The sequence below is a fragment of the Serinus canaria genome, chromosome 2 (genome assembly GCF_022539315.1).
Source record: "Serinus canaria isolate serCan28SL12 chromosome 2, serCan2020, whole genome shotgun sequence".
In the NCBI taxonomy this organism is placed as follows: domain Eukaryota; kingdom Metazoa; phylum Chordata; class Aves; order Passeriformes; family Fringillidae; genus Serinus; species Serinus canaria.
Window position 1 is genome coordinate 124,839,565 of NC_066315.1, and position 22,063 is coordinate 124,861,627.

Below are 22,063 nucleotides of genomic sequence, written 5' to 3' on the forward strand. Positions count from 1 at the left end.
CGCAGGGAGCCGCCAATGGCCCACAGGGCCGCGCGGGCCCGCCAGGGGGCGAGCGCCGCTTCGGTGGGCGCTGTGGAGCCGCACCGCGGGACGGGACTGGCGGAGTGGCAGTGGCGCTGTCCCTGTTCCTGTCCCTGTCCCTTCCCGGTGAGGTCCCGGCGTCAGCTTCGGCCCCAGCCGTGCTTGCCTCTCCCGCGCCTTCGCAGTCAGCTTTTGCAGCACGGGAAGGCTGAGAGTTCCTTAGCGCGCTCCCGCAGCCCAAGGGCTGAGTTCAAAGCTCCGCGTTGCCACAAGCACCTGCCCCATGGGCAGCCCCCGGCACGCGCGCCGCTTGGATAAATTCCCACTGTCCCACTGGGTTGTGGGACCAGCTTCTGCCTCACGGCCGCGCTTGGACTCTTCCTGCGGCCTATTCCAAAGGGAATTTGGTTTACACCCATGGGAGAAAACCGGGAGGGATGCAGCGGTGCGGACTTGGCTCTACTTGCGGGAGTGGCGGGGGTGACCCCAGGAATGGGCACTGCCGTCTTTCCCTGCCGCACAACTCGTGCTCTGGCGGGACGGGGGCTGGTGGAGCCACCTTCCCTCTGTTGGAGCGGGCTCTTGAGAGATGGCATTGAGTCCCCCCCGTGGCATCGGGCCACCCCGACGGTGCTGGGGGGAGGCTGGGGAGAGCTTCGGTGTCGAAGGCCTTGGGGCGACAAAAGGGACGGACGGGCCAGGAGGCCGGAGCGCTGCAGGTCTCCTTATCAGCGCCCGAGGATCGGGGCGTCGCCGCCCGTCGCCTTCAAATCGGGCGCAGCCGCCTCTCCCGCCCCAGCCCGTCCCATCCCATCCCATCTTGTCCTGTCCCGTCCCGTGCCGGCAGGAGAGCAGAGCCATGCTGCACTGGGGATACGACGAGCACAACGGTAGGGAATAGCGGCCGGGGCCGTCGGGGCGGCCAGCGGGGTCCTGCGGGCAACACTTCCCGCGTGGGCTGGGCAGCTCTCGCGCACTCGGGAGAGCTGGGTGAGCTGAAATGCTTTGCAGTGAGAGCGAGCCGACTTTTATCTCGGCATTCTGCAAGGCAGGCGGCTGAGAGGTGTCCCTGTGTGCGGCATCGCCCGCAGAGCCGGGCCGGGCTTGGCTCCGGGTCGGGTCTGCCGCGTTCCCGCTGGGGAGTTCATTCGCTCCTTTAGCTGAACAGTTGCGTGCACCGATCGCCTACGTGGTTGACAGCTGCACTGATAGGAACTGCTGTACCCAGCAGTACTTTTCTGATTCCAACTCTGTTCTGCTTCTTCTACACGGTGGGAAATCCTAGTTACTTGGCTGGGTTATTTAAATATATAACTATGCACCTAAGAGGAGATGCTTTTGGATTTTAGTTGTTCGGTGGTTTCCTTCATCTTGCCAGTCTTTGAAGTCCCAAGATGGGCTCATCAGCAGGCTTAAAGACTTGGTTCTGTTTTGCATCTTCAGTCATGCAAACGCTGTTCCAGTGTGCAGACGGTCTCACAAGTCATGCAAGTAGAAATAAAAGTATTTTTGTAAATTGAAGGCTCAGCACTGATAAAATACATGGAATATCTTATATTGTCTGTACACAAAGAAATTAAATGCTGTGACAGTAAAGGCAGACAGCTATATATTTGCATATACTAATGCCTATAAGAATACGCTTTGTGTATATTACTACTTAGATTTTGAAATACTCTTTGTACGTAGAAAGTACTACCTTTCCTTCCTAGCCCTCTTGTTCCACCTTTTCTGGATGGATGTACTTTTCCTGAAAAACTGGGTGGTGGATCACAGGGATGTTGCAATGATTGGGTGTGTTATCTGCTGTTGTGCAGTCTACCCTACCCCTCCCCTGAAGACGTAAATGGGTCTTGTTTTTAATTTTTTTTTCTCCATATGTTTCTATGCTTTGAGCTTCACCTGCACTGCCCAGATAAGAAGTCCACTTTGCCTCCCTTATCCTGTCTCTTCTTGTTTGCTATCCTCAACTTTTAGAGAGGGGAGGCCACCAGAATGTCTACTGGGGTGGCCCTAGACGTTGTTTGAAGCCCCATCTCTCCTATAAAACTCTATTTACTGCCTGTCTAGTAACATATTTGAGGTGGAGTTTGCCTTTCACTCCTTTCTTGCAGCCCCACAGCAGCTGTGGGGTAAATAGTTCCCCATCAGTCTGTGCCCTTTCCCACACCTTTCACAGGAGGTGAGAGGAGGGAGGCATGGATATTGAACACTTCAGTGCTCTTCCCAGCATCAGTTTTATTTCTTAGCTTTTTCTCTTCTCCTGCATTTATTTTACTGTTATTATGGTTCAGTTGAGTAGCAGGTGAAGGAAATTGCTCTGATTCTTGAAATTTTTTTTTTTGCCTTCGTGGCCTTGAAAATAGTTTCTCTGAAACTAAGATTGCCTTTTGGAATTCAGACAGAAATAAAGTGAAATAAATTAAATGTGGTGCAGTTATATGGTATGGTTGACTGCCTGAAGAATTGAAAAGACATCTGTGTTCACTCTGAGTTCTGCAATTGCTATTTTCAACAGTCACAGCATAAATCATTATGTGCATGAAGTAAACTGGCAAATATTAAAACATACATGTCTGCATATATGGAATATCTATATTTGAGGACATGGGCTTACAGTTAGGTAAAGAATTAAAAGATTTGGGGATTGACACTGACTGGACACCAGGTGCCCACCAAAACCGCTGTATCACTCCTCAGCTGGACAGGGCAGAGAAAATAGACTGAAAGAATCAGGGGTTAAGTAACTCTCCAGTTACTTTCAGAGGCAAAACAGACTTGACTCGGGGAAATTAGTTTTATTTGTTGCTTATCAAATCAGAGTAAGGTAATGAGAAAATGAAACACCTTCCTCCAACCCTCCCTTTATCCCAGGCCTAACTTCACTCCTTCACTCCATAGGATTTTTCTATGTCCTCTCCTGCACCAGCAGTGGTCAGTTCATCACATGTTGTCTCTGCCTCTCCCTTCTCTTCAGCAGCAGGACTACTCACACTCTGCACCTGCTCCAACATAGGGTCTCTTCCATGGAAACAGCCTTCCATGAATTTCTCCAATGTGAGGGCTTCCCTGAAAAACTACAGGCTGTAGTTTTTTACCATCTGCTCCAGCATGGATTGCCCAGGGGGCCCCAAGTTCTGCAAGCAACCCTGCTCCAGTTTAGGCTTTCCTTGGGGTTCTGCCAGGAGCCTGTTCCAGTGTAGGCTGTCCATGAGGTCAGAACTTCCTTCAAGACACATCCACCTTCTCCAATTGTGACCCTCCATGGGCTGCAGATAGATCTCTGCTTCACCATGGACCTCCATAAAGGGCGAAGGTACCCCACCATGGTCTTCACTATGGTGCAGGGAATCTCTGCTCAGGCTCTGGGACCATGTCCTCCCTTTCCTCGTGGTGTCTGCAGAGCTATTATTTCTCTCCCATATTCTCCCTCCTCCCTTTCGGCTGCTGTTGCACAGTAACTTTTCCCCCTTCTTAAATCTGTTACACAGAGCTGCTAGCACTGTCCCTGATGGGCCCAGCCTTGTCCAGCAGTGGGTCCATCCTGGAACAGCTGCCACTGGCCCTATTGGACATGGGGAAAGCTTCAGCAGCTTCTCACAGAAGCCACACCTGCGGCCTCCCTGCTACCAGTATCTTGTCACACACACCTAATGCAGAAGGTCTCAGTTACTTTGATGCACCTATTTCTGAAATGCATGAAAGCATTATTTTATTTTGTGAAAACCTTGGCCTTTGCTTTCTTACCACTTTTCTTACCTCACATTTTTGATGTTGCTTATCTGTAGAGGCATAATACTGAAATCTTGAACACTGGCTTCAGTGTGGCATCATACATGCTATTCACTGTTGCTCAAGGTTCCTGTCAGGATGGGAATATTCTTGCCCCTTGAGTCCTTTTTTGTTTACAGGGGAATTGCTTTAGTTAAAAGGCAAATTAAAGAATGAGTAAGGTTGGAAGGGACCACAGTGGGAAGTCAGTTGACTTCACTTTACTATTTGTTTAATGAAATATGTGGGAATTGTTTACATATATTGTTTGTTACAGCAAAAATTTCTCTTGATCTAGTTACTACAGTAATCCTGAGGCATTTTGTAAATAAAAGGAATATTAATTCATTGAATTGTATAATCATTTAGATTGCAAAACACCTTTAAGATCCTTCAGTTGAGCCATAACTCCTCATACATTTTTTCTTTCTGAGAATAATTACATCATTTCAATATTTGCTTTTAAAAAGGTGCTTAATTTTACCCATAATAAATTTTTAATAACTTTTGTTTGAGCTCATTTTACTGTAACCTAATATGGGATCAAATTACATGCAAACCTAAGTTTATAAATTTAGGGACTCTGTGATTGATAAACTGGGAAATGGATTCTCTTTAGAAATAAATGAGGATGTGATCCTGTCCAGGTCAGACCATTCTAAAATAATGAATTTTCTACATATAATAACAAACTGGGAAAAAAAAATAAACCCAAACCCCTTTTCACGTGTACATGCTCAATTTATGCACATAAAGAGGCTCACTGGAATTCAACTGTATCCTCTAGTGTCTTCACTCAGCTTGTCTCAAGTTGTCCTGTTGATGAAATTCGTAATCTTTAGCTTCAGCTGGATCAAAATGCAGCACTGTGTGGTGCTATAGTGAGTTCTGTTTCCTGCCAAATTCCTAACTGCCTTCACTGTGAGACCTTCATTGTTTCATGAATTCGCTGTGTGCAATGCTGGTGAGTGGTACGTGAAACGATAGTCTGACCTAAAAGTGTCAGACAATTCATTGCCTGTGGTAATGCTGTGTCCAAAATAAAGGCATGAAATCTTCAGAGCAGATGGTTCAGTTTTTAGTTATAAATCTCAGTCACAATAGCTTTGATTGTTAAGAGTTACTAGAAAATTGCCTCTAGCAAGTGAACATTTTCCCAACAGCAGGAGAGGATTTCATAAGTTCAAAAATTGGTATATTAATCACTTTTGTTCAGAAAAGGAAAAAATGAAAAGAGGTGAATTAATGACATACTCCCTGAAAGTGCATATTTAGAAAACTGAAGTGTACATTATTTTAATATAGAGGCATCAAATTCAGAAAAAATTTTCACCCTGGGGACCCCGCTGTCTTAAATCTGATTATATGACATGCATTTGAGTATCTCTTTCAACAGTAATGACTTTTTTTTAAAACAGTCATACACAAAGTTTGCATTGGGCTGGGGTCTGTAGAAATGAATTGAGTCACGGTTTTCCTAGAGGGACAAAAGCATGATAATTGTACTAGATTGCTGATAGATTACCTAGAAGGAATACCTGTTTATATAACCTGGTGGTATAAAATGAGCTGAAGTTTCTTAATACCTTCCTGTACATTTTGAAAGGTCGGATGTTTGGTAGTTTGGTTACTGGTAGATGTTTAATCACTATAGCAAAGCAGTATTTTGGTCATCTGAGCCAAGAACAAGTGCCAAACCAGCAATAATGTCATTTTAGAGCTGAATATTACTGTTAAATAACTAGGCAGTGACAGAATCACAGCCTTGGGTCCTCTTTTTGGCAACTTTGTATTATTTCTGAATGCAAGTCATCCATATTATTTAATTCAAATAACTATAGTTATTTCTGAGATAGAGCAATAGGAGACCAAGTAGTTAAGGGTGTAAATATATCTTTGGCTTTTCTCCATTAAGGAGTATTAGAATTATTAAAATTAAGTAGCAATAAACTTTTTCTAGGAGTTCCAAATCACGGTAGTGAGGTATAAATTATGGAGTAGGGCTTCTTACAAATGAAATTTTGTGTTGCATGCCTAACTACAGGGTATTAGGATCTAAACACAATTAAAATTATATTCTAAACTTTACATAGTTAGAGTATTGAATAGCTTTGATGACCATTCGTGAACTGAGAGGAATTAAGTTTAAACAGTTTTATGTTTCAAACCAGTGGGATTTTTATCTTCTGCCTTAGATTCTATTTCTTTATTGAGTTTAGTTAATGAAGTAATTAACAAAAGTACTTTTTTAAAAATCAAGACTGAAGGCCTTTGTCTTTGTTCTGAGGCTTAAGTCTTAGACTATTCTTTACAAGTTTTTCCCCCTTCTGTTTTTCAGTGCTGCTTCTTTCAGAGAAGAATCATTCTCTGCCCAGGTGCTGTGCAAGCTGCAGCCCCCAGTGCTGTGGGCGCTTCCTCCCTGATTTACTGCCGGGGTGCATGGGTGCTTTTAGCACCTGTGAGTTTCATTTCTGTTGAAGTTGAGGAAAGAAAAATACCTAGCAGCTTTTGATGTTAGGCTATTAACCACTGCATCATAAATTTTCATCCTTTTTTGTCATCATTTTTATTTAATTGCTAAGCCATCCAGAAAGACCCAAACCCAGTTTTTGCACTGAGGTCAATTATCTTCATTGTAGGGAGTTAGTTTTGAGGATTTCCAGTGATGCAGATTTTATTTGACCAGGTTCTGATGCTCTTATTAAGTATTTCTTATAACCAGTCTCTCAATTGATTTATTATGCTTTTTACCTATCAGCCTGGAGGAAAAACAAGTTCTGTGCTCTTCCTAATAGTGAAAGATCGTTTGCCCTGCAGACTTTCACCTTTCTCTCTTTCCTTTCTTCTTTCCCCTTGCTCTCCCCCTCCTTTTCATCCTAAGGAATGTTTTCTGTCTTTATAGAATATATTCCCCAGGCAACTTACTATTCATGTTTTTCTTTACCCTCTTATCCAAATATGGTTAAACAATGGCACATATTCTCTTATTGTGAATTATTGGGGACTCTCTGATGCTTAGTAGGTAACAACAGATAGCTCACACATCTTATCAGTGAAGCTTTTCTTACTGTTTTAGGATGTTTTTTGCTATTTTCTCATATCCATATTATTGATGTATAAGCTTTTCAGCCGACATTTGGCTGAGCCTGCTTGGAGAGAGTAAGGTTGAGATGACTAGTATTGATTAGCAGCTTTTTTAGTCCTGTAATTTCTACCTAAGTTGAGTCAATGGCACTGCATCTGCATCTGGAAGATCTGCTCTCATCAGCTGAAGGGAGTAGAAATACAAACCTCATGCAGGCACCACTGTCCTGTGTTCCTGTTCTTTGATTTTGTCAGTGCTACACTAGTGTGTGTATGTTTGCCTGTGTGCATGGACACTCCATGATTGGAGGGTGACAGTCTCTCTTCCTTGTGACAGCTGGTGCACAGTTGGTGGGCTGGGAGGAGGTGATCAGAGGTGCAGCAATGCTTAGGTTCCAGGCACTGCCATCAGGCTCCGGGAGCCACTCAGCATTTTCTGATATCACCAATCGCCTTTTTTGATATCTCCCCACCTCATTCAGACTGATCGGTGGAAGATGTGTTCTCAGGTCTTTTGCAGCAAATGAATAAGGCATAAAAAAATTCTGCATAGAAAAGAAGCAATCCTTAAAGACACAACGAGGCATATTAGGCAAAAATGGAATGTCAAAAATTTATTGGAACATAGTGCCCATTGGATACAGGATGCCTGATTTGAGTGAGCATTTGTTGTATGTGTCTTGTGCATAGCTGAGTCTTACCTGGGAATAATTACCTACATACTGTGGCCCTGTTTAAAGGTGCATGCAAGGTACATGAACTGCCATTGCAATTTGATGCAGCAACGTAGCTGAGTGTTTTGATCTGTGTTTTCCTGATGCTTCCTTTTTGAATTTAAAAGATGCAGATGAGGACAATTCAAGTAGTTTTCTTTCATAAGAATGAGAATGTTGTCAGCAATTTAGACTTCTCCTCCAATGCATTGCAGGGCCTGCCCACTGGAAGGAGGTTTTTCCTGTTGCTAATGGAGACCGTCAGTCACCCATCGACATCAAAACTGAGGAAACCAAGTATGATCCCTCCCTCCGTCCTCTAAATCCCAGTTATGATCCAGCTTCTGCTAAAATCATCCTCAACAATGGGCATTCTACCAGTGTAGAGTTTGATGACACCGTCAACAAATCAGGTTTGTTCCTTTACTCTTGCACTGTAACTTCCTCCACCAGTTCCTAAATAGAATGCCTACAGCCTGGACACGTCTCACTGCTGGGTATGAACTCTTAATAAACAGTAAGGCTTTGCTCTTCTGGATGAGAGATTCCTTTTTCCCTGCCTTTCAGCATGATGCAGTGTGGGAACATATTTGGACAAAAGTTCAAGGTTGTGTTTCTCAGAAAGTGTTGGGATTCCCTACTTATAGGAGTGGTTTGATCCACCCCCATGAGCTGGATAGTGCCAGCCCCCTGTTTGAACAGTGTTGTGTACAATTTTTCAAATGCTGCTCTCTCTCTCTCTCACTTCAGTTGAATCCTTTGTGTCTCATTACAGGTTCATTCCAACCGAATCGCTCAAATCTCTTATCTGAATTTAGCTGCAGGTTTGGTTATATGTTTTTCCCCTTTTTACAACCTGTACTCGGACTTCTTATGACAAGTAAGAGCCAAAACAGAACAAGTGAAATAGATCCCAAGTAATCCCTTTTCTTCTCTGGAAAGTATTATTGCCCAAGTCTTTTCCAGGAGTATGTAGCTTCTCTTTTTTCAAACAATAATTCTTATTTAGAAGTTCTCTGGTGTATTATAGTCTTTGTAATGTTACTGCTTTCATCTTTGAAACCTTCTATTGGATTTTGGGCAAGGCAGCATGCACCTCTTCAAGCTGTAGGAATGCAGAATCTTCAAGCAATAAAATCATTTTGTGGCTGTGTGAGGCTTACCTGAGGATTCCAGACCATATGGTGCTTTCACAAGCATCAAAGCCAGAGAGAGACTAATTTTTTGATGAGCCCTTAGTCCTGAGGACTTATTAGCTCATAGTGGCAAGAGGGAGAGACATAAATGGAGACACCTTCATGTTTTTGTTTCCTGAACAGTCTTAGTTTTAAACTTTCTGTCAACATTGGATGTTGCCTGAAAGCCACCAGCTGACCATCAATGATCAGTCTGGCCTTGGGTCAGATGCTGCGGAACTTCCCAGAATTAATCTCTGCTTCGAGTCTAGTAGATGCTGGTGAACTAAAGCACATCTCTTAAAAAAATATACAATCTTGATTTCAAATTTTCAAGCGGTGCTGAACCTACCACAGCCTTTGGTAAGTTGTTCTAATTGTTAATTACCCTCACAGTTTAAAAGAAAAAAAGTTGATGAATGTGAATACACCAAGAACCTCTTCTACTCTCTTAACTCCTTTCATGAAGTGGCAGGGCCTGAGCAATGTTTCTCTAGGCTTCCCCTGGTACCAAAGCAATGGTAATGTGATCCTCCTCTCACTGCTGTCCCCAGGCCTATCTCCAAGGGTATATTCATATTGTGGCAAAGCACTGACAGATGTCAATCAGATAATTAACAGATGGAATACCCAGTCTCCTTCAGTAGACTCCATGTCTTCTATACATGGACCAGATTCTTCCATCCACAAACATAAATTGAGTAATTCACTATTTTCCCTAATATTTGTTACTGACAAACTTTATCAGTATTGTTTTTGTTTTCTTTCAGGTCATTGCTCAAAAAATACTGAATTTTCTAGGGCCCAAATTTGGCTTCTGGGGCACCTCTGTGAAGTAAGAACTCCTGCCATGTGTTGGTTTCATGAAAAAATTAAATTAATTGTTACTTAATACATTAGCATCTTCTAATGCATTATTAACTGACTCCCATATGAACTATTTCCTCACTTTGGTCAACATTGGAACTGGGCTGTCAAGTCTGTAACTGTTTGTGTAAGTCTGTTTACGCTCTTTGGTACCACACTAGCTCCATTCTTTGAAATTGCTCTATTGATCTTCCAATATTTCTCAAAATTCAAGATACTGATATTTGCCTTAAAAACTTCTGACTATACTGCCCTCTTCCTTAATAGTAATTAAGGAATGAAGTGGTTTTACCATCACTGTGTGATGTGGCACAAATACATCAACAGGCCATTTTCTACATTTTTCAGAATAAGTATTTCATACTAGTGCACCTCTGCATAATAGTTTTTCCTCAGCCAGTTAGAACACTGATCTTTGCACTTTTCTAGGATCATTTGCATTGAAGTTTACAGTCCTTTAAAGAAAGAATTTAAAAGTGCCGCTGCCCCATCTCCTCTGTTTGCTAAGTTTATAGGCTGTGTAAATGCATGTTTTTTTGAGTTGAAGCTTTAAGGAAGTGAAATATTTTTCCCCAGAATAAACAGTCACAGTTCTTTTTCATTATCCAAGCTACTTGTGTTAGCAAATAGGCAACTTAAAAATTCTTCTTTCATTATTTGGTGTATTTTGTTCCTAAGAAAGTGTAGGTTTTGCACTAAACCTAGAAGAGAGAAAAAATTGCTATTGTCCTCCCTACTGCTCTTAATTTAAAAAACATCTGGTCAAATCTCTCCTCATTTCTCCTTAAAATTTCTGTAATGAGCCAGTAAACTATTCCAGACTGAATCCCAAACACTCAGAGGACATACAGAGCTGGGAGAGTGGAGTGACTTGTTTTGCTGTGAATAAGGAAATTCTCTGAGTGTAATTCACATTCCAGGCTCTGTGAAGAGATAATTTGATTCTAAGTCTGACAAGAAAATTATGAGTGCTTGCAAAAGCAAAATAATGAAAAGCCCACCCATTATGCATGTTAGTTTGAATACAATTAGAACATAAAATAACGAATAGAATAGAATAGAATAGAATAGAATAGAATAGAATAGAATAGAATAGAATAGAATAGAATAGAATAGAATAGAATAGAATAGAATCTTTCAGTTGGTGGGACCTGCTACGATCATCTTGTCCAACTGTCTGAGCAGTTCAGGGCTAACCAATAGTTAAAGGATGTTGTTAAGGTCATTGTCCAAATGCCTCTTAAACTCTGATAAGCCTGGGGCTTTGACAGCCTTTCTAAGAAACTTGTTTCAGTGTTTGATCGTCATCATGGTAAAGAAATGCTTCCTAGCATCCAGTTTAAATCTTACCTGGAACAGCTTTGAGCCTTACCCATGAGTCCTGTCACTGGATATTTGAGACAAGAGACCTACTGCTCCCTCTCTGCTTCCCCTTTACAGAAGCCGAGAGCAGTGAGGATACCCCCAGCCTCCTTTTTTCAAAACTAGAAAAACCCAAAGTACCTAGCTGCTCCTTATAGGACATGCTTTCCAGTGCTGGCTAATTGTCAGTAATATTGCAATTGTGAAATGCACATGTAGCATTGGCTTAATTTCATTTATGTTAATATAAGCTCCTTTTCCTCAGACTTCGATCTGATATAACTGGATCTAGTTGCAAATGAAGGAAAGAGCCCTGAAAATTTAAGCTCATCCTATTTTTCATCAAATTTCAAAGATGAAAATAATTTCTGCTGAGATTAATTTTTTTATGATCCTGCTCCTTAATTATAAAGTCTATATTTTGAGCTTAATTTCTTAGTGATTATTTTGAATATAATCAAGAGAGGAAACTCTTGAGTGTTGAAAAATAGAAGTATTTTCCCATTCTCTGAGAAATATCCAACCTTGACAATAACAGTATACCCTTTAGTGGGCCATAACCCATGAATCTGCCCATAAATGCAGTTTTCAGAGTCATATCCTCAACAGGTGAGGGTTTCTGTAGCACTTCGAAGAAATGGAAAGCTGTCTGAGACACCTTATGAGCAGGAGCAGAGGAGTGTCCGAAGACTGAAGTTTGGTGTGATGTTAGAGGATGTGGATAGAGACTCCTGTTCTCTCAGTGAAGCCTTTTCCTCTGCTTGGGTTTCTAGTGCTGACTGGGGGGCCGCTCAGTGGGACCTACAGGCTGCGCCAGATTCACTTCCACTGGGGATCCAATGATGAAGCTGGCTCTGAGCACACGGTGGATGGGATGAAGTATGCGGCAGAGGTAAAGCTTTACATGGAGTCATCTGTACCTCTAAGCTTGTGACTAGTTTTCCATTGCAAGAATAATGTTGCCCTTCCTCTTCCTGCTTTTCATCTGCCTCTCATTTTACTGAAAAGTGGTCTTCCTGAAGTGTTGCATGTTCGGTCCTTTCTCAAAGGAGAACCTCTTTGAAAGCTTTGCAGAGGATTAAAAAAGGAGTACAGAAGACAAGAGCTCGATAAGAGCAAGACTTAATGTTCAAGAGTTATTTTAAACTTTGTCTTTCATTGTTTCCTCCTTGGAGAATCTTTTCAAAGTCATCTTCAATGACAAACCACAGAATTATTGTATTTGGGGCCTGTGTAGTGTAAAGTTTATGCAAGATTTAGGAACGTTGCATTTTGTGATGCACTTAGCAATGTGGTGATTATGACTTTGAGAACCATGGTTTAATATCTGTGGGATGCCTGCTGTCTGTGGGATGGCTGCTGTCTGTGCAGTACTTCAGTGGAGGTGGTGTGCCAAAGGGAGAAGTGCACCATCTCCTCTGGCATTGAGCATTCACTCCTGCTCTGTCTTTGGTGTATTTGAGTAATCTGCAGGAGGAAGTTCTCAGTATGAGATTCCTCTTTGTAAATGGAAGTAACATGGAATATTTTCAGGAGATTGAGATCTTTAAAAACATATGATTCAGACAGTGTCAGAGTTTTCTGGGGTTAAAAAGAAGTAAAAAGTGTAAAAATTAATAGACAAAAAAAAAGGCATAATACTACAGAAGAAAAATATGTAATGTATGCACTGTGGTGTGATCAGATTTTACTGGAAATGCTATAAGAGATACTGGTCAGGAAAAAAGATCGGTTTTCTAACACTAATGGGGAAAAGTGACATTTGCAGTGTTTAAAGGCTTATGTTTTCCACAGGAACCAGGTGAGATGGAATATAAAGAATTAATAGAGGTGCTTTAAAACCATTAAGTACCAAACCCAAATTTCTAGCTGAGAAAATATATGTTTCCCATCTAAGAAACCAAATGGAAGGAGGAAATATCTCTGAATTTCTAGCCAGTCTAAAAGCCTTTCTCTTACCTGGCGGTTGGGTAACCCTCCACAAGAAGCTCTTTAGATGTCACTTTGGCTTTGGGATAAGAAATTCAGAATTAAAACCAAGGCTTCGGAATATTCTTCACACAAAAGAAAATACCTCAGAAGGAGACATGAAGATGTTTTCAGTGCTCACCTTTGTAAGGAAGATGTGCAAGGTTTGAAGAAAAAGCATCAACTAAGAATTGAAGAAAGAATTCATGTACAGGTCAAGAAGACTGCAAGGTTTGGTCCCACCAGGAAGCAAAAGGGATCCATGGCTCCATTCTCTGTGACAACATATGGTCTGATCAAGGTCTCTTCACAAGCTGCAGTGACACCACGGTGGTAAGACAGGATATATTCCTTAGAGAAGTCACAAGCCATTGAGAACGGGTCTGTACCCAAAAGTGTTTCACACTCTGCTTGGGGCCTCTAGTTTTTGGAGGGTTACCTTCTCAGGGTTTTTTTGGCAAAGCTATGAGGGAGTGGGAGTGGGCTTTCAGTAGCTGTGGGAATTTTCCTTTTTGTTCTTCATTGGGTTGTTTTTGATGGCTTTTTTTTTTTTTTTTTCCAAAATCCACAATAAAGGTAATTTCTGACTGAGAGTATCTGTTTCCTTTTTGCGTATGTAAAAATGTAATTGTTTAAAAGTTGTTCAGCACAGGTTCTGTGAGTTTGTAATAGGGAGCAGTGCAGACACTATGACCCCCAGGATATCAATGCACTTGAGAAAGGTTTAGTGGACTATGTTCTCCTCCTGGTGTAGTGTATAACATTCTTAGCAACTTTCCTTCAAGGATTTCTAAAGCTGTGAGACAGCATGCATGTCATCATGGCTGTACATGTATTATTATTGATGACAGTGGGATTCCTTACTTGCTGCAAGTAATGTTTCAGCACTTTAGAGCCCAAATGCTTAAAATATTGATGTCAAGTAAGACCAAGAATGAGTTACATTTTATGGATGTGGAAAATTGAAACTTACTGAGGTTAAGCAAGAATTGATATTTAGAATAAAAATCTTCGTACTTCTAGATCCCTATTTCAACCATGCAGGTATGTTGGTTTACGTGGCAATACTTTAAAGCAGGTTTCAGCTTTCCTAAATTGTTCTTACTTTTTTTGTCCTGTAGGTACTGTATTCCAAAAGGAACCCTTTTTTTTTTTTCATGGGTTCATCCCAGTTTAAGTCATTCAATGAGTTGTTTTTCAGTATTCTTGGAGTCAAAATCTGAAAAGATGGTCAACAATTTTAGAAAAGCCAATCTCACACACTGCTTCTGAGCATCTTTAACTAAAAATTATGTGTAATAAGATTTACTAGTCCGTTGAGGATTTGTGAATATAATTAATATTTGTGAAGTAGTTGAATTAAGTGCTGTGTGAGTGTGATCTCTCCAGTTTGGCAGTCAGACCATTGCTCAAGGCTGGAACAACCTGGAACTTCTTGGAAACCAGGAGCTCCCATCATGAAGTGTGGTCAGGAATTAGGAAGCCTAATTTAACAGGAGGTACTTAAGTGGCATGGAAATAGACATCACAGGCTTTTCCTCTTCCCTCCTGGCTGGGTAGTGCCTTTAAGCTTTTTAACACTTCCAGAATAATGCATGTTGGAAATGCAAATGCTCAAACCCAAGATAATAAAGCTGTTTGTAAGGGCGTCACTACTGCTAGTCATAGAAAATAACATTTGAAAAGTGTCAAGAATGAAATGCTGATGTTACCTTAAGCTAAACAAGGGAAAAGGGGTCAATGCAAGTTTAATGTGTATATGCCTGTTTTTTAGCTATTTATGTGGATGATTAATGTTGCTGAAAGCTTGATTAAAGAAAAAGAGGAGTAAAATACTAATGACATCCTCATGAATTCCAATCACTTTTTAAATCAGCTCTACTAAAAATGGATTTTAAACCTCTAGTTATATAACCACTGGCTTTTTTTTTTTTTTTTTTTTTTTTTTTTTTTGTCTTCTCAGTTCAAAATCTGGGGGCCCATCAGCAATTTGACAGGCACTGTGGTGTGCCGACTGCTGCTGAATTTTTAATAATCTTAGCCACTGGAAATGCTTTTGCCATTTGTGTGAACTACATATTTACTGATTTAATGAAATATCCGCATTGAAGGATGCTGCATACAAAAGAGTGAAATGAAAGTGTCAAACCCTGTAAAGTTGTAATATTTATTTGCCACTACTTGAGTTCAGTAAGAGTTGATGCTGTTTGTGTCTCTTGCTTTTCAGCTTCATGTGGTCCATTGGAATGCAGAGAAGTATTCCAGTTTTGTTGAAGCAGCTTGTCAGTCAGATGGGCTAGCAGTCATGGCTGTATTTCTGAAGGTAAGAAGAGAATTCTTCAGCCCTCGTAATAAATCTGCATTATAAGCCCAAAGAGATAACAGTGATGTAAGTGTAAATATTGCTAAAGAGATACTTGTTATTTTATACTTATTTCCTTCATGGTGTTTAGCTGCCAATATAGAAAGCTGTGCTTCCTTTAGGAATAAAAATATCAGCTTAATAGATTTTTCAAGACAGTCAAACTCTTCAGTTTGCCTAGTCTGCAAGCCCAAACAACATTCGATGTGGAACTTAATTCAGCCCCTCTTTGGATCCCAGTAAGTTGTTCTTGACTAGCATGTTCCTTTAGAGGGACAGCTTGATTTAAGTGGTTTTTTAATGGCTTGTTTTTGAGCTGGTCATTTCTTCTAGAAAGTAATAATAATTTAATAATGCAAAACCAGAAACTGGAGAATTTACTAATAATTATTTGATACCTTTTTTGCCTTCTGTACCTGTTCTAAGATCAAATTCATGTAACAGCTTCACTGAATTCTGTATGAAGAAGCAGATGGGGAATTCTCACAATCTATGGCAAAAGATAGGGCTTTGGTAAATTCTGTGGTTTCTGGTGGCTGACACAGCTTCCTGAGAGCAGCTAGTACTGGTGCTGGCACAGTCAGAGAGCCATTACATGCAGCAGTTGCAAACAACTGCTTCAGCAGTTCAGTAATTCTGTCTTTCCAGTTTGCATTACAGTGACTCAAGGGAAGTGTCACTGAATTTCTTAGCACACAAATTCAGTTTGGAATGTTCTTATGTAAGAACAGTGTTTTCAGTGTTATAAGCAGTTTAAATTTCTGATGTTTGTAACTTTTAATATCCCACGTATTAAAACATGAAAGATAAATAATTTCTATACCCCAGTAGTGAAAGTTTGTCGTTCTTTTGTAGCTGAAGTAATTATTATGAGTAGCCAGAATACTATTAGCAAGGGAGGGAACCTTCTTTATGGCCAGTTTTATTTCTAAGGACCAGCTAGTCACAAAATGCACAGAACATGTGCAATGTACTCACAAAATGCATCAGATCTTTCAGTCACTTCAGTTATATAAAAGCAGTTTCATTATATATTTGCTTTCTATTCACTTTTGTTGCTTTTCTCTGGAGCTCCAGTGTTTCTTTTTTCTTTGGTGTTAATAGATTGGTGAATGCAACCCTCAACTGAACAAGATTACTGACCGCCTGGACACCATCAGAATCAAGGTGAACAAGTGCTTCTAAAAGAATGCTAGATAATCCTGGTGGTTGCTTTTGTTTGTTTCTTTTTTCTTTTTTTTTTTTTTTTGGTAGGGTTTTTTATTTTTTGAAACCTGGCTGCTACACTCTGCACTTTCATGTTTCCTTATCCCTAGTGATTGATACCTGATTTGAGATAGTTTATGTGCATTCTGTTTAAGTGGAGAACTAAATAGATAAAAAAATTTTACACAGTAAAAGATAGATGAAACAGCTAATTCCTCACAGAACCTAGTCTCTGATAAATCTGTTGCTCTGAGGATAGTAAGAGAGGAAAAACATACTTTATGGAAAGTTGTAAAAATGATTAGGGAAAGACTTCCTTCCCTGTTTTGCTGAGGTACAGGGTGAGAAATAACCTGTTGTTTATGCAAGAGAAATCAGCCAGACTCTCAACATGATGTTCAGACAGATATCTGTAGCGTGGTAGCAGTACAGGGGAAAGCAGAAGTAATTCCTGGGAGGAATAGGGAGAGAAGCAAGGGGCAGTAACCTATGGGGTTACTCTGCCACCCCCACAGAGACCACATTGAAAGTCAAACATTTTCTGTCTTCTCCCCTCAACTTCCATCTCATGGTCATCTATAACTTAGGAGAGCCTGTTCTAACATGACACCTTTCATGGTGTCCTGCTGGCATCTATGAAAGTCACGGCAAAGCTGTCACTGCAGTAAGACCTCATCAGAAGGGCAGTGATGAGGACCTCCTGTCATCACCCAAGATGCTGCCAGCCCACGTGACAGTGGAACAAGCTCTGCCTCCTTTGGCATGATTTACTTTGGCCTCTTGCTTTTAAATAGTATTGACCTGGTATTTCTTTTTCTTTTGTTTCTTTGCAGGGAAAAAAAGCACTATTCACAAACTTTGATCCAAGCTGTCTGCTTCCCAAGTCCCTGGACTACTGGACTTACTTTGGCTCTCTCACTGTTCCACCTCTGCTTGAGAGCGTCATCTGGATTGTTCTGAGAGAGCCCATAAGTGTTTGTTCTGAACAGGTATCTTTGGTTTTTTCGCAGCTGTAGAAATACTGCTTTTGTAAGAATGAAAATTTTAAATGCCACCCAAAATTATGGGTTTTTGCAGACCTTGGCACTGCAGACCTTAAACGATTTTCAAAAGTCAAAATTTGTCTATCAAATTTATTCTAGTTGCTTTTCTTGCTGTAACAGCTATTTATTGTTCATTTTTAAATAGAATCTGCATACTCTAACAACTAATAAGCAAAACTAATCCATAGGGAACTTAAAAAAAGAGTTCTGGTGATGCTTAGAAATTCTGGAATTCCAGTTGATTTAATTATTTGCATATCCCACTCAAACCTCATCTTTGGCATTTTTATCTGGCAGACAAGTAGTAAATGTCTTCTTGCATTCTAAATACATAGTACTTGCTGAATTTTCTAGAATTTTGAAAAGGGAATACTGCTGTAATAAGTTTGGGTTATACTAGGCTGTTTTAGGAAAGCTGTGATTCGACATAAAAAGGTCTGCTTACATTTCTAGTAAAAGCTTCATGCTGTATGTTAACTTGGCAATAGTGACACCCAGCGGGCTGATCCTCTTAGGTGTAAGGTATTTCTGAGTAGTCAGCGGAAATGGTGACTTCAGTCTTTGCTAAAAATGTTAAAGACAGTTCCCTGAATGGGTTGCTTGTTGGGAAACCTCAAATTTCTGTTTGCAAGTGATTGAAGTAATATATTTGCTCAGTATGTGTATTTATTTCATCTGTATCTCTTCCTCACTCCCTTCAATCTGGCTTTGTAAGGCTCGCTGCAATGTGTTTGGATCTAGGATTGGAAACTTGTGTTAAGGTATCAACTTTCCAAAGACAAGCCCTTTCTCAGGTTAAAAGCTTATTATTTGGGCAAATCTATAATAAATGCATTCTAAAATGTGAAATGCTATATGTAAACAAGTAAATTTATAATTAATACATTCTAAAATATGAAATGCTGTATACAAACAGCCATGTGTAACAGGCTCAGGGAATGTGGTGTGGGAAAGTGTCAAGTGTAGTAATTTTTTATAAACTTTATTAGTAATTTTTCATAAACTTTAGCTATATATTATATATTAAAGTAGAAATTGCTATATTCTTATCAATATAAACATGCATGCAGCTAAAGTGTTTGTTTCCAGTAATGTCCACCATTGTGATTCATCAGTCAGCACTGTGACTGATATTGTTCTACCATTTAATTCTGTTCTTCAAGTTTGTATTTCTTTAGGGCTTTAGAGTTTACTACAGACTCTTTGTTGCACTTTTCAGGTTGAAAGAAATTAAAAATAGCTTTTAAGTTTTTAGAAACTTGCAGGACCCTGAATTACAAACATTAGCTTCAGACTGGGGTGAAGCAGGGTCGCATTGACCTTTTTAGCTCTTAATGTCATTACAACTAAATGCTCTATTATAATCGAATGGTTTTTGTTCTGTCCTACCTTTGGTAACCTAGGAGGGAAGTAAATATATAGAAATAGTAACTATTGGAAAGATTAGAAATTTAAAAAAAAATTCTCTACTTAGGTCAGAAATCAGCCTCAGATTTCCCAAGGTTTAGACATGGAGCTCTGATGGGGTTTCTGCTGAGATCACCATATGCTGAGTTAACGAATAAGTGCTTGTCCTGTGTCTTCACAAGGGAAGAATTTGGAATCTTTCCTAGTTTGAGTTGCAGAAGCTTTCTGTAGCACCACACCTGCAATTCCAGGTTAATTGTGAATATACTCTTTGAAGAAGGAAACATACACAGAATGTTTGTATGATAAGAAACACAATCTTATCTTTTGGCAAAAAAAGCATTTCAGAATCTCCAGACTATGAAATCCAACTGAAAAAAGATATAAAACTCCCTCTGGTTTAGATCAGGTTGTGGAAGACAAAGTGTGAATAAATGAAACAAGCAATCCTTATGCACAGTTTCATGTTGACATGTATTTGGGGATATTTTCTCAGTAGTCATCCCCCTTTTCATTTACAAGGAGAAATGATGAAATTGCCATTCCCTTAATGACTTAATAAAATACAGTTCTTTTCTTTCAGGTGGAAAAAAGTGACAAGTGTCTTTAATATTTGCATGCTTTTTCATGAGTATTGACATGAGGCTTTTCTGCTGAACCTTATGTCCCTTTTGGTTACAGCTGGCCAAATTCCGCAGCCTCCTGAGCACTGCTGAGGATGAGGTCGCCTGCTGCTTGCTGAGAAACTTCCGGCCTCCCCAGCCTCTAAGGGGACGAGAAGTCAGAAGGAATTGAATGAGTAAATCCAGAGTAGGCTCCCTCTGAAACCAAAGGCTGAATTCGTTTTAATAGTTCATACACTTTGTGATGTTTAATTTTTTTTTTTTTTTGTGAGTTGTTTTAACCAATAGGTGTTGTTTTATTAGTGGTTTCCATGCAGTCATTTCTCACACACAAATATGTCTGGAATTATCACAGGTTCACTGACGTTAACAGATCTGACTGGGTTTGAGTGCATTGGCTTGGAAGCACTAAACCATCAGCATTGCATGCGCAGAGGCCACTGCTAATCATAAAGGACAAATACGGTGAAGGAGTTGCCCAAATTTTGCCACCAAATTATTGAACAGGATCCTTGGTATTATTGACAGTATGAGCTGTTCTGGGATTATTCTTCTGGTCTCTAACATAACATTTAGCTTCTGTATGAACCTCAAATTGCAGTTTTCAAGGAAAAAAATTCAAGGATGATGTAATTTCATTGCTGACTTCTGCAATACCATATTTACTTTCCTACAAAAAGTAGTAATGACTAGCAGCATTTAAGACACATATTTACATGTTCCTGTTATTCTGGCTGCTTCATAGCAGTAATAACATACTGATTGATAGTTTTTTAAAAGCCAATAGTAAAGATTTTGTGTATTGCAAGGTCATGTCAAGTAGACAATGTATTCCTGAATTTAACAACGTCACAAGATGAAATTGTCCTGAAACCTGAAAACTTCAAGGTGGAAGGGCATAGAGGGAGCTGTTTGTGCCTAAATCCAGTTTGTTGCACTTGGTGAAAAGTAAGGGATTATTACACTATATCCATGTAGCATCAGACTTTTGCCACTTAAATTTAAGAGGCAGGGGTAGCTGTTGTTCCAGACCATTGCACGCTGCAGTGTGACCCACATGCTGCTTACCTCTCTTCTCGCTGTGGAGCACAGTACTGCCCAGGTATAGAATGTGTCACGGTGCTGGCTGATGTTCTGCTGTCATAGGTGAACTTCAGTGGTTGCACTTCTATTCCAAGACCAAAGAGAATAGTCAGAGAGAGCAAAGAAATCAGAATCAAGTCAACATCTAATAAAAAGCTCAGCCCTCAACACCAATATGTTGAAACATCTGTCTTTATGAGTTGACTTGAGCCAGTGTTTCTCTCAGGAGCTTTTTTTTATCTCAATATAATTGGGGTTTTTTACACCAAATATTTTTATTAATGAACATGCCTTAGAATATAGCTTAGGATAGAATTAGATTTACTCTCAAACTGTGAGAACTACATAGTGAAATCCAGTGAGTGATACCTGAAAGAGGCAGCTAGAGGTTTTACTGGCAGCAACTAACACCAATCTCTGTAGTACTTCTGACAAATATAACTGCTCTCCTTTAATTCATTTTCAAATAGGTTTTATATGCTCTGCCTTTTACCTCAGTGGGTCATTTGATCTTAGATGAACAAACATAAGGGAAATCACAATCAGGATTGACTTTATATGGTGTTTTAGAACAATAAGTTAGACATAGAGATATAGGTATTTTATCTTAGATTAAGATAAAATAGTTTAATTAGTTTAATTTTTTGTTTTCTCCTCCCCAGAATATTGCTATTATATCCTGCAAGGCCTCCCAATGCCTTTTGAATATTTTCTGAAGAAAAGAACACAAACAAACCATTGGAGAAATAAAAGGCATTTTGCAGAACTAAAAAGAAAAGCAGGAATATGTTGTATGTTTTCACTCCCTTTTTTAGACTTAGGAGTGGATCTTATATGTTTCCCTGTTATGTGAGTAGCTACAGAATGTGGAAAAAATGTTTTAAAATTGCAAGAGGGATACAAAGGATTTGTTGGTCTCAGAAGAGAAAGGAGTAAGGCTACTGATTCATGTTGTGAACAGAAGTTTTACATATTTCTTACATATTGTAAACAGTGGAGTTGATTCAATTATTTTATATTTATAAGGACTTAATTAAAATAAAATATGGATTTTATGAATGTGTCTTGTATTTTCTATTGAAGAGCCTAAAGTTTTACAGAGAAGGCTATACTTTTATAATTAACACCTGCAGCTTTAGGTTTGGAAAAACTTGTCACCTATCATTTGAAGTCTGTCTTTGGGTAGTATACTATTAGGTCTGCCTTTATGTTCCAAATAAAATATTTTGGGCAGTGGTAAGACATGCAATCAGTTCTGCAAGTTTATGATAGTGCATTTTTGAGCTTTTGACTATTTTTATAGTTATGCTAATAAGGTTTAGAAGAAGTCATCATTCAAGTAATTCCCCTTTTGTGGACATGCCATGTTCATGTTAGA

General features: G+C 39.8%; 1 protein-coding gene across 4 annotated transcripts; it reads left to right on the forward strand.

The window, feature by feature from the left end:
- The first annotated feature begins 128 nt into the window (after positions 1 to 128).
- On the forward strand, positions 129 to 21,740 carry LOC103813280 (carbonic anhydrase 13-like). Of its 4 annotated transcripts, none has more exons than XM_050971627.1 (8): positions 129 to 911; positions 7,805 to 8,002; positions 9,723 to 9,758; positions 11,767 to 11,885; positions 15,189 to 15,284; positions 16,428 to 16,490; positions 17,363 to 17,518; positions 19,661 to 21,740. In XM_050971627.1, the coding sequence occupies exons 1-8, from the start codon at positions 611 to 613 to the stop codon at positions 19,772 to 19,774; spliced, it is 1,083 nt and encodes a 360-aa protein (XP_050827584.1). In that variant the 5' UTR covers positions 129 to 610; the 3' UTR covers positions 19,775 to 21,740. The 4 variants fall into 4 exon arrangements, with proteins under 4 accessions (XP_050827584.1, XP_009084776.2, XP_030092330.1 ...); XM_030236470.2 differs by lacking the exons at positions 129 to 911; positions 9,723 to 9,758 and adding exons at positions 8,365 to 9,127; positions 9,535 to 9,599 and having other exon boundaries at positions 7,854 to 8,002; XM_009086528.4 differs by lacking the exon at positions 9,723 to 9,758.
- Positions 21,741 to 22,063: the final 323 nt, after the last annotated feature.